This window comes from Fulmarus glacialis, unplaced genomic scaffold, assembly GCF_000690835.1.
Source record: "Fulmarus glacialis isolate BGI_N327 unplaced genomic scaffold, ASM69083v1 scaffold6471, whole genome shotgun sequence".
Lineage (NCBI taxonomy): Eukaryota > Metazoa > Chordata > Aves > Procellariiformes > Procellariidae > Fulmarus > Fulmarus glacialis.
This window is the reverse complement of record NW_009192116.1, coordinates 33,451-49,315: the sequence shown is the minus strand read 5'-3', so window position 1 is coordinate 49,315 and position 15,865 is coordinate 33,451. Positions and strand designations below refer to the sequence as shown.

Sequence of the window (15,865 nt, the reverse complement as noted above, 5' to 3'; positions counted from 1 at the left end):
TAAATTGTTATCTTGTAATCAAGTGAGCAAATTAAGTATAAATTATTTGAATGTTGCAAAGGATCATTCTATTAGTAGATACTTCTCAAACTTAGGATGGTGGCAAATGATTACAACTAACAAGGACAGTGTCTACATGCATAACAGCCTGAGCATTCCCCACTAAGTATTTCTTCATGTTGTCAAGCTTGATAATCTGTGTTATTGCCACCTCATTGACACGTGAACCTCAGTGCTTGGCTGAGCCTGTCAATGCAGTCTCTGCCTAGACATACAAGAAAAAGTTCCCACAACAATTTCGAGCGATTTGTTCACTTTGTGGACTAAATTGACCTCAGATATGTCCTTACCTCTATTCATTGTCAGATTTTGTATTTCAGCTGCTACCTATTCGGAAAGGTGTATGAGAACACATTATGCCTTAGGCAGGGAGACAGGCATCTTTAGGAAGGCTTAAACTATCTGCATTCTTGGTCATCCGAGGATCTACATGGCTGTGTAATGTCTGTATAGGGGCATATTATTCCTTCTCTGATAAACTTTGGTCTGTTCTTGGTTGTGGAAACAGACAACATTTTTTACGTTTAAGTTTTTGGTCTTCTTATGTTAGATAGACAAAAAGAAAGTAATGATCCAAAGTTCTGAAGTTAAAACTAGACAGACCTGTGAGATTCAGCAAGACAAGAAAACGTTTCAAGAGAAGGTGAGTATCTGAATGATAGGAAAATGGTTTACCAAGTCCATCTGCCTGGCCTGACTTCAATTTGAATGCAGTTTGATTGGGAGATTTCCTAATCTCTAATCCTAACTGAATTTCAGGTTCCTTTTTATGTCTACACAGCCTAAGCGCCAAGACCTCAGTTAGGAATACTGACTCAGTGTTAGTAAAGAAACAGAGTTTAAGCTTGGGCATGTTCAGCATGAATGCCAGCCAGTTAGAGACATCTTTGAAAGTGTAAGAGAAAGTTAAGCAACCATGTAAACATTGCCTGAATTCATATGTTTTAATTAATAACTAGACTGAGGTTGCGGTAAATAAAAATGTCAGTGTGCAGTGCACTATGGTATGAAGCAGAATGGATTACTGCAAACCACTACTGAATGCTAAAACAAACCTGGTTTACAACTGAAAATCGTTTATGTAATCCATTTTCTTTTCCATTGCAACAGATGAGGAATGTGTGTATGTTACTTGCCTTGTGGAGAATAGCATAAAAATGCATGGAAGAAGGAGCCACAGTAGTGAATACAACAGGAAAACACTTCATGGTGTTTCCTGTTACCGTTACTATTTTCACAGATCTTTAGAGTATTTTGACAAAGAAACTAGCTAAAATCAAGAGATGAAGACTGAGTTTGCAGAACTATGAATTAAAAATTGAATGCAAGCTTCAAAAGCCAAAAAAGAACTACCAGTATACAGATGTTTTTATTTCACAACATCCTTTGAGTGCTGTCATCACTCTTAATTGCAGTGGGGAGGGAGGGCATGTATAAAATTTGTATCTTGTCATGTAATGCCAAAAGTGCTTTCAGTAGTTTTGAGGAAGTACAATGAGTAACTGAATGACTTTAGACTGCAAGCTGTTTTATATTCTATTTATTTCTATTACTTCCTAAAATAATCGGTTTAAGACCTTAAACTAAACCATAATCTACAGGAACATACTCTTAGACCAGTAAAAAAATGTAAGATTTCATGCTCAAGGATGAGGCTGTCTTTGTTTAACTCATCTTTTATTACATTGAATTATGCAGTTAGTTAAAAATAGATCAACCCAAAGAAGAGAAACATTGTCTCTTACCACCTCATTCACAGCAGTGGTCTACCTACCCTCCTTCAACTGTGTTTCCGAGGTTGGAAGGAAAAAATAATCAGAATTCATTTTGCTACTCATGTATCATGGAAAAAAAAAACAAAACCCCCTCACCCTTTGTGGCCCATGAAAATGATTGGCTAGAAGTTTTAAGGTAGGATCTGGATTATGGTCATTTTTAGGAGAGAAATCAAACACTGCCTGAAGTCCTAGCAATTTTGTCTTTTTTACACAGAAAAGTCTAAGGAGATGTAACGCAGAGAATGAAGGACAATGGCTGAAGTTTCCCAGCTCCATTGCTGCTTTCTTCTAGTTTGAGATGAGCTCCTTCTAGGGCGGATTACATCTCAGCTTAGCACTCTGGACCTTGTGTAGGACTATTCTATGCTGCCGAATCTCTCCAGCAGGCCGGAGAAGTGGGAAGGGCTTTGTTCAAATACTGCACCCAGGTTCATGCACCACATAGCTCAAAAACACCTGGACTCACCTGGATATACTAGGTACTATATCATGTATATATATCCATGTATATGCCAGAAGAAGAAAAGGCAACAAGATTTTACAGGTGGGAACTTGAGTAGCTGAGGAATTTATGTTTTGAGTTAGAGGATGTTGCTAAGCAGACATGAGTTTAGTCTTCAGGAAGGCAAGATCTGTATGCTGAACACTGATTTTTCTATAAGGTAGAGTTGTCCAGGAACTTGTTGAACAGGAGACTTGTCTAAGACTTGGTAAAGCTTGATTCAGGTTTCTTCTTCCTATAGACCTTGAGAAAACATTAAATAAATCACTCATGGTGTATCCATCAGTTTCAGTGTAGAAAAACAGTTTTCATTAGCTGTTTTATTAAACAACAGCACAGATCGCCGAAAAAATAATTTACTCAACTTTTTTTCTCAAACAGTTTGAAGTAGGATATTTGATGGGAGTTGAGAAGCATATGTAGATCCTTGCCTAAACAATTAGTTGAGCACACAGCATCTTCAGTCACAGATTACATTGTACTTTGCTAAATTTAAGCATGAGATTATTTTTTGTATTCTTAAGCTAAGGTAGAAGCCCTTTGTTGAACTGAAGGCAAACAAGATGAAATCATCCTCTCAGTAAATTCACAGGGATTTTAACATTCACTTCAGTGTACCACAACTCTACAAAAGGTGTAGAAATGGAATTTAGAATAGACAATGCAACAGGTCATTGAGAGATGGGGCAACACAAATGAACTCTGAGACAATCATCTGCATCAAAATCTTGATATAAACTCCCGCAAAAGTTCATGAAGGATTTGTATTAGAAAAAGTTAGTAGATAAAACACTAAGTGAAAGGAGTGTGCCAATAAAACATCTTTGTCTTCCGCAATAAAGGAAATGAATGATAGTAGCACAAAAGTTACAATAGAAGACACCATCCATCAAGAGAGCTCTTAAAAAATACATTGTAGGGAACAATTGTGCAGTGGCAGGGGGATGAATTAAATGACAAAAAGAAAATTCATTTGAAATACCTGAAATGAGCTTTTGTTCTTATTTGCTACAACTGGAACAGAGGAAACTGCATACATTAATATGCGAAAGATACAGGCATCTCATAAGCAGAGTCAATGCAGATGTACTGTAGCGAGTGACTATATTTCAAAATTATACAGAAGTAATGTATATGAACAAGGAAGGCAAACCTCTCTCTGGCCACCTCAGTTAAATATGTAGATTTTACGTATACTTGAGTGGAGGAAATGTTTAACCCACTATCTATGAACACTGTGGGATCTTTCATAAGCAGCAGCACCTTGTAGGTAAATATTAGATTTTAGCAAGCAAAATTAAAGATGAACTAGAGAACGCTGGAGAGACAAGAAGTTTGACTCTCTAACTTGGGGTGATGCTTCACTCTAAAAGTGACTCCAACAGAACTGTAAGTGACCTCAGCACTGGCAGTACTGACAGAGCAACGTCTTCCAGTGCCCGAGCAGAGCTGGGTGCTGATAACAGGGTCCACCGATAGTCCCTGGCTAGGCAAAGTGGTCATTCAGGTTCAGGGTCCATCCAGGGAGTCCAGTCATGAGCAGGAGGAGATGGGAGCACAGACAGAGCTGGAAGAAAGGCTACAACCTAGGACCATCCAGAGACATGGCTAGGAACTGGCACTCCTGCAGCACCACTCGGGCAGGGACTGATGGCCTTGGGCTGAGCTAAAATGGGAATTCTGGTCCATGGGCAGGGTGCATGGATGGGGGTCCACCCTCAGGCTGGTCAGGGCCAGTGAAACTCCTTAGTGCCCTCAAGGTTCTTGACACCTCAGATTTTTAGCAAATTCTGAGGATGGTGATGACAACATGTAGACGTCTACAGTGTAAACACCTACAGCTGAGCTAACCTGAGGTAATCACTCTCATCAAAAGAGAAACGAGCAGAATTCTTCTCACCCTAAAGCAGACTTCTAACAAAGGTAAGAAGCAGATCAGTATAGACTGGTAACTAGCTTACATAAAGACCTCCACATTGCAGTGATCCAAAATGAGGTGAGGTGATCAGATTGTCAAATTACATACTAAGTAGCAGCATAGTGATGAGCAATAAATACTGCTCAGTACCTTGAATTTAAAATTAGAAATGCCTTGCCACCTTTTTCACAATGTGAAAAACATTAATATTTTGCTAAGTGTCAGGAATGACACTATGAGAGTGTCTTGAAGTTCACTGGGAATTTTAGGATCATGTCATTGTCGTGGTTTAACCCCAGCCAGCAACTAAACACCACACAGCTGCTCACTCACCCCCCACCTCCAGTAGGATGGGGAAGAGAATTGGGAGGGCACAAGTAGGAAAACTCGCAGGCTGAGATAAAAACAGTTTAATAATGGAAATAAAACAAAGTAGAACACTAATAATAACAATGATAACAACAACAATAACAGAATATACAAAGCAGGCGTTGCACAATGCAGCTGCTCACTGCTCGCCAACCACGTGTTGCAAACAGGGGGGCGAGCCCCCCACCCCCTAGTTTTTATACTGAGAATGATGTCATATGGTATAGAATAGCCCATTGGCCAGCTGGGTCAACCGCCCTGGCTATGCTCCCCCCCCCCCCCGCTTCCCCTGCACTTGGCAGAGCATGGGAGGCTGAAAAGTCCCCGGTGCAAGCACCACCCAGCAACAACCAAAGCATCAATGGGCCATCAACGCTCCTCTCATACCAAACCCAAAACACAGCACACCCCCCCAGCTACTGGGAAGAAAGTTAACTCCATCCCAGACGGAACCAGGACAGTAATTTAATTAGTGTCATTTTTCTTTTAAATCAGCAGAGGTTCAAATAAGGGCCTGTCTACAAATATGCAATAAGTGAGATAACCAGGTTAGACTAAATGTGTAGTAAAATACAAAGAGTGAATTTGTTTTGTAGTACAGAACGGCATTTTATCCATGCATCAGTGTCATGAAAGAACTGACAAGAATGGTCAGAAAAGAAAAACATGGATGAGATACAGATCCTGATTTGAGTTACACTGGCATAAATATCTTTAAAATCTAGTTAAGAAAGTGCCACTTGCTTCGCTTGTTAATTTTCCTTTTAACACAGGACTAAAATAGTCTTTTACCTTGCCTGTTAGCTGTAAGCTCTTTGAGAATCTTTTTATTCTTTCTTACAGGTAAGCGTTGTTGGTGATTGGGGCAGTTCTTAATGTGGAGGCATAGATGTCCTTCCCCAAAATCACTTTATAAACTTCATTAGGTCTCATGAAACCTCATTCCTTGTCACCAGCCTTTGTCTTTGTCTTTGTTGCTATTAAGCAACATGCAGTGGCAATGTAGTCTATTAAAGGAATTGTATAGAAACTTGTAACAGTAAGTAACGAGTTTCCATAGATACATAGACATATCTTTTACTGATATTTACACGTTTGCATGTTATAGTCTACAGCAAAGCTTTTTGTTGAGGTTTCCTCAACAGTAGAAGGCAAGTACTGCAGACCACTTTTCTGGTTTTTAGGATCACCATGCATGAAAAACACTGAAGTGTCAACATGATGTGGATTTATGTCTGTTCTCCACTGGTTAAGCTACACAATCCCATGAGAGACTTAAATAGCATCAAGTATGTAATTCAGAATATATAGGTCATGGGAGAAAATTCACTTTTGCTTCAGTAATAACTCATGAGTCTTCAGGTTACTTACATCACATTTTTGTTGGACAAAGAGCAGCCCCTTTCTCCCCTCTGAACTGTGTCCTTTTACCCTGTTTTCATCCTTTTCCCATCTGTTTATTCCCCTTTCCCTCCCCATTTCTGAGCTTCTATTCTCACTGATAGCGAAACTCCTTTTGATCCTCTTAATTGATCAAGCCCTTGTGTGAGTCTTTCACGTCTGCAACTGCAGAAGCTGTAATAAACTCTGACCCTCATGAGGGTTTTCCTGTCATTTGCCTTTTCTGTATAGTCTCACAAGTTCCTTCACTTCCACTGTTCTCTCTAGAGAAGTCTCTTATCTTACAAGTGTTTTTTGATTTTTTTTTAAGTTCTTTTTGGCTTCTTTCTTTGCTCCTAGTTTTGTTCTTTGATAATATCAAGAAGACATACCTTTTTGCACTGTATCAAACATCTGAGTCACTTATTACTGTTTCTTGCTGAAGTCCATTATGATCTTTTCATCTACTTGATTATTGAAGATATTTTGTTTCCCCTGCTTCTTAACTTGCTTTGTGAGCATCATCTTCACTCTTCGTTTGCCCCCTTGGTTTTTTTTCTTCTCTCTCTCTACCTGATCTTGTCCACTTCATGGAGGCATCCCAAATGGTCTCCCAAATTCCTAGTTTGTGTTCAGTGTTTCATCCACAACAGCTGGAGGAAGCAGAACAAGCATCAAGTGTCATTTACCTAAACTATCTCATTAAGTATTTTAATTTGCTATCTTGATCCTCATATCAGAGCAGCTGCAGCTGAATTTGGGTGACACAGTATAGGCATATTATTTGGTAAGTATGAAATAACATAACTGCCAAAGGGGAGAAGGGCATTTCTAGCTTGAATAGACACCACAGAACTGTTTATATCAAGCTCAAGAAAATTGACCTAATCAACTGATACACATTTCTGCTAACCATATTTTACGGAGGAAAGTGTTTCTCCTGACAAGCATGACAAATACTGCTACAGTATTTTCTTGCCTCTGCTCTGCTCTGTGACAGTGGCAGCAGAGTTATTGTTAGGCTCAGGCAGAGCTATTTATACCCTGGGACTTGCAGTGCTCCACTCCCTACCAGCATTCCCCTACTCACTCTGGGAGACAGAGACAAATAAAGGGGGGAAAAGAAAAAAAAAAAGAAAAAGAAATAAATCCTGACCTTCTCTTTTTAAATATTTACCCTATTCCTAATCATAGTAAGAACATAAGCCCAACTTCCTAGGCCAGTTGGTTAAGTTAAAATGAAATAGAGACCTTCTCTTCTTTTTCTTTCTGTTTTGTTTTGGTTTTTTTTTTCTTATTTACATTTCCCTTTCTCCGGATTTAGATTGCAAACTAAGGGGCAGGAATGGCTGCAGCAGGGAAGGCACAAACCAAACCTCCTGTACACCCATCCAGTGAACAATTCCTTATTAAAAAAAAAAAAAAAAAGAAAAAGCAAAACCCAAACCCCCAAACAAACAAAAGCCCAGAAAAACTTTGATAGTTTTGTTTACTTCATGCATGACTGAACAGAGTTTACTAGCCAAAATGATTTTGTATTAATTGAGTGACAGATCTGAAGTAACCTTTCATCAAAACAATTCTGACCTCTCCATTTAAGTCCTATATAAGGAACAGTTAAAATGTATTCATCTCATCTGCAGCCCCAGGAGACCCTGCTCTGTTCTTGTTTTTAATAGGAAGGAGATTTTAGCAGGTTATAGCACTTCAGAAGGGTAAAGCCTGTTTTTCACTATGCTGCACACATGCATTCCTTAAAGCTGGAAATTAGGAGGAAAGAGTCAAGGTTCTTTTCCTTTTCCATCACTGTCATCTGGAGAATAGCTGAAGATCTCTGCATCCATCTTGCATACCACCAAGACAAGAAAATATTCCCATTGCTTTCCTAAAATTCTTCTCTTCAAACTCAAGCATTCGTGCTGACTGGAGAACTGTGAAATGAAGTTTGGTTTTTGCATAGAGGTCCACACTGGCAAACTGCTGGATTGCTCTGAAATACCTTAACCTTGAACAGGTCCATGTGCAAACAGAAAAGAGACTTCTAGAAATTTCTTAGGAATAAATTTATATAAAAGTCCCTGCTGATCATGTTTAAGAGAACATCCTGTGATATGTACTTTTGGTGTTTGGGTTTAATTCGGGATTCTGAGGGATTTTTGCATTGTTTGAACATATGCCCATTAGCGACATTATTCTGCATCACAGACCTTCAGTAAACTTCTACTTTCCATTTCTTCAAATGTAGTGGTTCCAAATGATAGGCCCATAGGAACATTGATGAAATAGGTTTAACTTTTCTATGCCCCCCAAGACTCAATTTCCAGCTGAAACACTGAGTATTAGAACACCCCCAAGCTATCAGGTAATATCTTTTTTGTAGTTCTAACTGGCTTAATACCTGCACATTTTTTCCAACTTTTCTTTCTAATAAAAACAAAGGATGCAAATTCCTATTTACTTTCAGCTATTCACCCCAAAGTTTAACACCATTTGTAATTTTTTGCTAGGTTAAGATTCTGGCAAAGACAGGCATTTTCTAACAGTGGGACAAAAGCTATTGTTGTATATTTCAGATGCCAAACTGCACATACTATAATCTTTACAACAAAACCAAAATTCAGTTATTCAGGGTTTGTTTTTTTTTTTTAATATTTAGGGCTGACTGATACTGAGATTTTTGCACCATATCACTTAGAAATGGTTGCTTTCTTTAACTCATTTTTTTTACAAAAGGAACCCCTTTGCTATGTTGTCATTTATGATTAACTGATTCAATTTTCAAAATAAAAAAAAAATATTTTTTCAGAAGGTTTCCTAAGTATCTCAGTAGTTTATTAAAAGTAAAAAAAAAAAAAAAAATCAACTATCTGAGACAGCTATAGGGAAGCATAATTCACCTTCGTCTTCAACTTTTTAAAATAAAACAAATGAATATTCAGTATTCTTTGGCAGTGCACAAAATTCCAGGCTACTGCAGTTACAAAATTTCTACTTTTCACTTTTAAAGTAACTTTGCATAGTTATTTCTTTGTTTTTAGTTATTCTTCTTGCTATTAAAGGTTAAACACACTATCAGTTCTCAGATTAATGATTTGTAATACTTCATTAGCATTCTGTGTGTCAAAGGTTTTTTTTACATCCAAATTTTGAAAAATGTCTGGAGAAAATAACTTACAAACAAATTCCTGGGCATGGTTTTGGTTTTGGTTGGTTCAAACTTGTCTGAAAATACTTGCAGAAGTTGCTTAGGGCTTTCTTTGCATCTTTGTCTTGTACGTCTGCTCGGTATCACAAAAATTACTGTCTGAATCTTGCAGATCTGTTCATCTCATTCAGAATGATTGCATCCACTTTATGTAGGAGAGTAATGATTGTCCTCAATTTATTTTCTGTTAATAAAACCTTTTTGAAGGGCAGAAAGCACAAAAGACAAAACACAATTCTGAATAGCTTTCTCTTTGGTTTTTGTCATCTTTGGCAAAGTGGCTATGCTTTGTTAAATTCTTAAGTGTGTGTCTCTCTCAGTTCTTAACTGTATCTCTTATGGACTCCAGTGGAAAACCAGTACATGCAAGTCAATACCGTTTCTCTCACAAGCAATAAAATAAGGCTTTTCTGCTTTCAAGGACTTTTGAGTATAGGTTGGAAATGACCAGTAATTTTTTTTTTGTGCCAACATTATCTTCTGTCTTCAGCATGCCATCAACTGCTGCTTGGAACTGAAAATTGCATAGACCATTCAGCAAGTAAATAGATTCTTCAAACAAGTCTTCAACAAGTGTCTGGATTATGTGCATCAAATTACTATGGATGGAATTTTTTCCCAGGGCAACATGTATTCTTCCATGTTGCTGTTAACTAACACTTCCAAATATGAGGCATAACATTGCCTTATAGCACTTCCTATTTTAGCAGCATAGTTTCTATGCTCACAGATGCTTCCCATTTGGGAGTTTCTTCAACAAGAAAACACTGTAAATGATCAATCAATTCTTTTTGAAGATGATGATGAAGAATTCAGGAAAATAATTCTTTGTCAGCTGCTACCATTCAGCACATAATCTTGACTTTTGAACAGAATTGAGTGGAAGATTCTCATACCACAGCACTTACTCTAGATAATGAGCTCAGTTATGAGATTTCTGTCTTAACTTCACCAGCCTGAGCATGGTTTCACTATGTCTTGTTTTTTGACTCCAGCAGTGGTTCAGTATGATTATTAGATATCCACCAATGTGCAATCTTTTCTGTTTTAGAGAATACTTAACACTGCAGTTTCTATCCTTAAGATTTTAACATCACTGCTACTACTGGTTTTTTCATGTTTTTACCTCAAATACTTTATGTTCTGCACAGTTCTTTATGTAAGTCTCTTCTAGCAACAACTGATTCTCATAAACTAACATTACGTCTTTGAATATCACTGTTATTTTCCACCTACATTGGGACATAATGTGCTGTCTTTTGAGTGGTGTACAATATAACATTGTAACATACCCAGATACTTAAAACAAGTATCTAAAAAATACAAATTTCACTGAAGGAACAATAAAGTTACAATTTTTTTTAACTCAAATAGCAGATTTTTAATAGCTTTTTAGGAATGCACATACTCATAAAAATAATATGTATATTTTCTTTATAGTAACCAAAGAGTATTCTCTGTGTGCTATATATTGTTCTACAAGAATTTAGCAGCCGAAACCTTTTCTAAATTGTTAAATTACTGAAGAGCTGAATACATACACATGTGTGATATCTATTTTGTATAGGATTAGCAGAGAACCTGACAATTCTAGATGACTCTAAAGATATAAGAAGTGGGAAGAAAGGATTCAATCTAACAACAACAACAGTTATCTGAAGAATGTGATTTTCAAGTGAGTTGCAGCTTTCATCTGCTACTCTGTAGAAATGTTGAAGAGCTGGCGTGAGTTAGAGCGTGGGAGCTGACAATGGCTGCAGAGCACACTCGAGATACAGGAAAAGTTTGTGGGCAATTTACATTGGTACGCTACACCCAAAGGGTTATGCTCAAAAACATCTGAAGTCAAGGAGAGACCAGCTCCCCAATTTACAGTGAAGAACAGACTTGTTTAACTTGTTCTTCTTACAGAAAGAAGAAACAAAATAATATAAACAAAGGAGATGACAGTAGCAGCAAACCTATAAAGCTACCGTCATAAATTAAATGCAGTAAAAATGAGGTCCAGGCAATAGCACAGCAATAGCTTCTATTCACTTCAAGAACTGCTTATCAGAAAACACCATTTAGCCATCAATGATTAAGAACAGTGCTATTATAACAGAAATGACATCCATATCCAGTGTGTCAGTTCATCTTGGAAATATTAATATATCTTACTGGGAGACTTTTATTTGATCTCATGGCTGCTACCTATCTGTTGGAGCTACGGTTGTCTGTACAAGTATGACAGGATAAATAGATAGGTGAAGGACAGTAAAACAGAAGAGGAGTTTGTTAGGGAGACTGAACAATTATGTTAACAGCAGATTTGCTTGAACTAATTGCAACCTATTTTAATTTCAGACTATTTATATGACAACTTCTGTAGTTTTTGTTTTTCTTAATGTGTAAAGGAAAGGAGTATTCTGAGAGCTGAATAGGTGAAATTGTTGGACAATTCAGAGAGCTGGAGAATTGCAGGGAAAATGGATGCTAAATAAAGTATGTGAAGCATTGGGAAAGGATCTTGAAGGGTGCTGCAGTCCCAGGGCTTCCCTGCTGTTTTAGAAAGGACCTGATATGCTTTACTGTGGGGGAACCCTTACAATTTTACTATTAACTTCACTGAGGAAGAGACATATAGTTATCTTTATAAAAATAGAGAGTTTACTATCCAGATGCTTTGCAGAACGAAAGTATCATTAATTACTGAGAGATTAATTTGATCCTTGTAGTTAACTCTCTGACAAAATGAGATTTTATATCAACTGAGAGAGACTGGGAGAGAGCACTCTCTTTTTAATATTGAGCCTTATACTGTTCATCAACTTTACAGATTAGAAGTCTGACAGCTCTTTATGTCTCCTGGTATATTACACTGGCTGCTCCACAGCAAAAGACACTGGCAGATATGCTTTAGTTTTTATAATGCTTAGGAAATCAGAGGTTAAAGTCTGCCCTGCTGTTCCTCCAGCACCACATGAAGTTCCAGATCCTCGCTGAAACATTGCTGTAGTGCAACAGATGAACATTGCACAACAACAGACTTTGCTCTCCCAGAGCTCAGTGTTTTGCGTGGTATAATCATGCCATTATGTAGCAACATAGCTGATAAACTAGCATCAGCTCTTCAACTGGCGATGTGATTCAGACATGATGTGATGTCACACATGCCCTGTCCCCAACCCCACGCATGATTTTGCAACGTGCCATATGCTCTCTATATAGGCAAACCTGAACAATTCTTTATTCTGTGAGGTAAAAAAAATCATGGTACAACTTCCTTATTTCTTTCTTTTCCCCATGTCTTATCTATATGAGTTGCTTGTGCTGACTTGCATTAATTCAGAATCCCCAACTTTACACTGCCATTTGTAAGCCCTTGAACTAGCCTGGTGCTACAGTGCCCAACACCAAAAAAAGTTGGCTGAAAATTTCTTTTCAAGGTCATTCAGCACAAGTGTGACATCAAAGATAGATGCATGGTAAGACAGCCTGACCACAAAGTTCTCATGTTCATGGCCTTGCTGGAATTTCTTTTAGTTGACATTTTATATTTATACAATTTTTTTCTGCTCTTCTTCTAACAAGGTGCTGAATCAAATTCTCAGGTGGGGCAAAGGTTGCATGGTCTACAAAGGCACACGGTGCACTGATTAATAAAGCCCTTTGGCTTTTTCTGTTCTTCATTGTCCATCTTGCTGGTTAAACACTTCTAAAGAGCCTGAATGCTTGGTATAGAATTACATACCTTCCCAGAACGTAAATTCTAAATCTCAGTAAATGAGAGGCATATTTCTTCTCTGGGAAATGTTCTGTGCATAAGTTCAAAGAAATTTAAAGAGGAGTGTTAGATTTTGTTTGTTTCTTTTAATTCTGAGAGAACAGCAAAGAATTCAAGTATCAAACCAACTTTTCAAAATGTTATCGCAAAGGTAGATGAAGGAATGCTCCCTTCCCTTCCCTTCCCTTCCCTTCCCCTCCCCTCTCTCCCTCTTTACTCCCAAGAGGAGTGTTAGATTTTGTTTGTTTCTTTTAATTCTGAGAGAACAGCAAAGAATTCAAGTATCAAACCAACTTTTCAAAATGTTATCGCAAAGGTAGATGAAGGAATGCTCCCTTCCCTTCCCTTCCCTTCCCTTCCCTTCCCTTCCCTTCCCTTCCCTTCCCTTCCCTTCCCTTCCCTTCCCTTTTCCCCAGTACGACTATGCCATTGCTGCTGTCACAGCCAGAGCCTTTTAAAGCCTGCCACGTCCTATTGTCTGTGCCAGCAAGTCACTCTCAGTCTTTAAAGCTCCTTCCCCTTTGCTGACTTCCAAGCAGCATTCAGAGGGTTCTTCCAGTCTAATGTGTATAATAACCATCACCCCTCCGACCCTGATTTAAGTACAGACTAAGTGAACTGGAAGTCTCCAGGCTCTGTCATTGAATTGGTTCCTAAAAATCTCTTATAATGTGAAAAATGCTGTGGGATAGAAGCAGCTGTAAAGAATCTTAAGGTCACCTACTGTCCTTCAAATTCATGCTACAGACTAGAACTGCAGCCTGTGACTCTTTAGTCTGCTGAAACATTTCTTTCTCTAGAACTGTTTTTATCTTTAAAAACTGAGTGTGATGTAGTTACAGCATGGCATGTACCAGTTCATCTCTGCCCTTCCCACATTTTCTAGTGCTTTCCATTCTGTTGAACTGATGAATTGATTAATTAATATTAACCACTGTAGCGCACATAAATCTGTGACAATCTGTTACTAGATTAACAAGCTTTCCGTGAACTTAACAACATTCAACAAAATACCAAAAAGAGTTTTTCCCCCAGTATTTAAAAAAATGAGTTGATACAAAAAATGTTTTTCGCAATAGGGTGCTGAGGAATGTAAATTACTGATGAATATGTATTTCTGATGTCTGTATACACTCAAGTGGGTAGGTAGTCTGACATCGTAGACCTAGTAGTGGTAGTAGCCTACTTTTATTAAGAATAAAGTACAGATTTTGACTCTAATTAATTATTCTCTAGTCCATTTCTGGAGAACTGTATGCTTCCCTGGCTGTGGGAGGATGGTGTGCTTCCCTGGGAAGTGCCTGTCTGTTCCTGCTTTCCCTGTCTGTTCTGTGATACTTGAGGAAAATAGTAGCCATTTTCTGTTTACTCCTTTCTTGTTAAGTATTTTCAGATTCTCCAGTGTACCTTCTGTTCAAGAGTGCTTCTTGAAGGAACCAACTGATATCTGCTTATTCTTAATCCAGGAAATAATTAGTATTTTTAAACCGTGAAAATATTGACTGCAGTTACAATAATGCAGACAGTTCAGTTTCTGTACACAGCAAATTAAGCTTTGGTTCCTATTTCAGAAAGCAGAATGTCACCTAAAATTTGCACTACTATAACAGTTGTTTATTTTTGGAAAAAAACATCTAGAGGCCTAAGACAGGAATTTAGCATCCATTATACCTTTTCATGTCATCACATTTAATAAAATGAGAAACTTTGACTCCAGGTGTTTGCAATGAAAGCATGTGGAGAGGGCAATGGGTTAATGCAATAAAGAGAGGAAGAGAGAAAAAGGTAAAAATGATATTATTTTGATTAGCGAAATGAGAAGCAGACATGGCCCAACAGTGTCTGGATACGGTCAAGGGGCAAAGATACATTTTAATAAGTCTTGAAGAAGGCAGTGCAATGGCTTAGTAAATATTTATGCAAGTCTTCTTAGTACTGTTTTTGTAAAAACACAAAGTTTTTTTAAGTCTTCTATGATTTAGTTAATCAGAATTCTTCCAAGGGGATGAAATGATCAAAATTATTTCACAAATATGTGCAGCATGAAAATCGTCGTGTTTTGCTTATTTTTGTTTTGCCTAATTTTGTTTTACTCTTTCAGTATATTGCAGTTCCTGTACAGAGCAAGGTTGTACCAAAAAACTGATTTCCCATGGTGTAAATTAAAGTTTCATAAGACTAGGGGACTTTTAGTCTGTCATTTTATCACCAGCTGTTTTGTGTCTGTAAATTGCAGGTGAATCTGTCTGGAAAGTCTTCTTCTTCACCCCAAACTTCAGTCCTGAAGACTCCAATGGTTGCTACGATTCTCACGTTTGCTTCTGCCATGGAGGATTCATCACACGGCATGATCCCCCACTGCTCTTTGATCTTTCCAGAGACCCTGAAGAGAAAGTCCCACTGACTCCAGAAACGGAGAGCCGTTTCTACGAAATCCTCAGGGTCATACACCTAGCAGTAGACAATCACACCAGATCCCTGCGTGCTGTCCCTGACCAGCTGTCGTGGGACAACCTTTTCTGGAAGCCATGGCTCCAGCCGTGCTGCTCATCTCTCTTTCAGTCTTGCTATTGTGACTATGACTCAGAAGGGAGCCTGTCGGAGGTTCACTCGGGATAAACAAGCTGCAATTCCCTTTCAGAAACTGGAACAAGAGAGTGTGGGTAGCTGACTTGAACCACGGCAGTACTAGCCTTCAGAAGGTTTTGTTATCTAAGAAGACCTGTCTTTAAATACATCATTGCAGTAGTAGAGAATTTCAGTCAAGAAAATGTGCCAAGAGAAGGAGGGCAAGACACACCTTTTCTGTCTTTATAATACAAGAATCAGTATGAAGCACATGTTGCTGTCCTCATCTACAAAAGGGTAGGCTGTAGGCATTTTCTAG

General features: G+C 38.1%; 1 protein-coding gene across 1 annotated transcript in view; it reads left to right on the top strand.

Moving 5' to 3' along the window:
- Positions 1 to 15,597, top strand: part of LOC104083451 (steryl-sulfatase-like) — a gene marked incomplete at its 5' end in the record, with an annotated part of 30,335 nt that extends 14,738 nt beyond the window's left edge. Inside the window, one exon of the mRNA XM_009586936.1 lies at positions 15,215 to 15,597. Coding sequence (XP_009585231.1) covers positions 15,215 to 15,597 — 383 coding nt within the window. The remainder of the gene's footprint in view (positions 1 to 15,214) is intronic.
- Between the last annotated feature and the right edge of the window lie 268 nt (positions 15,598 to 15,865).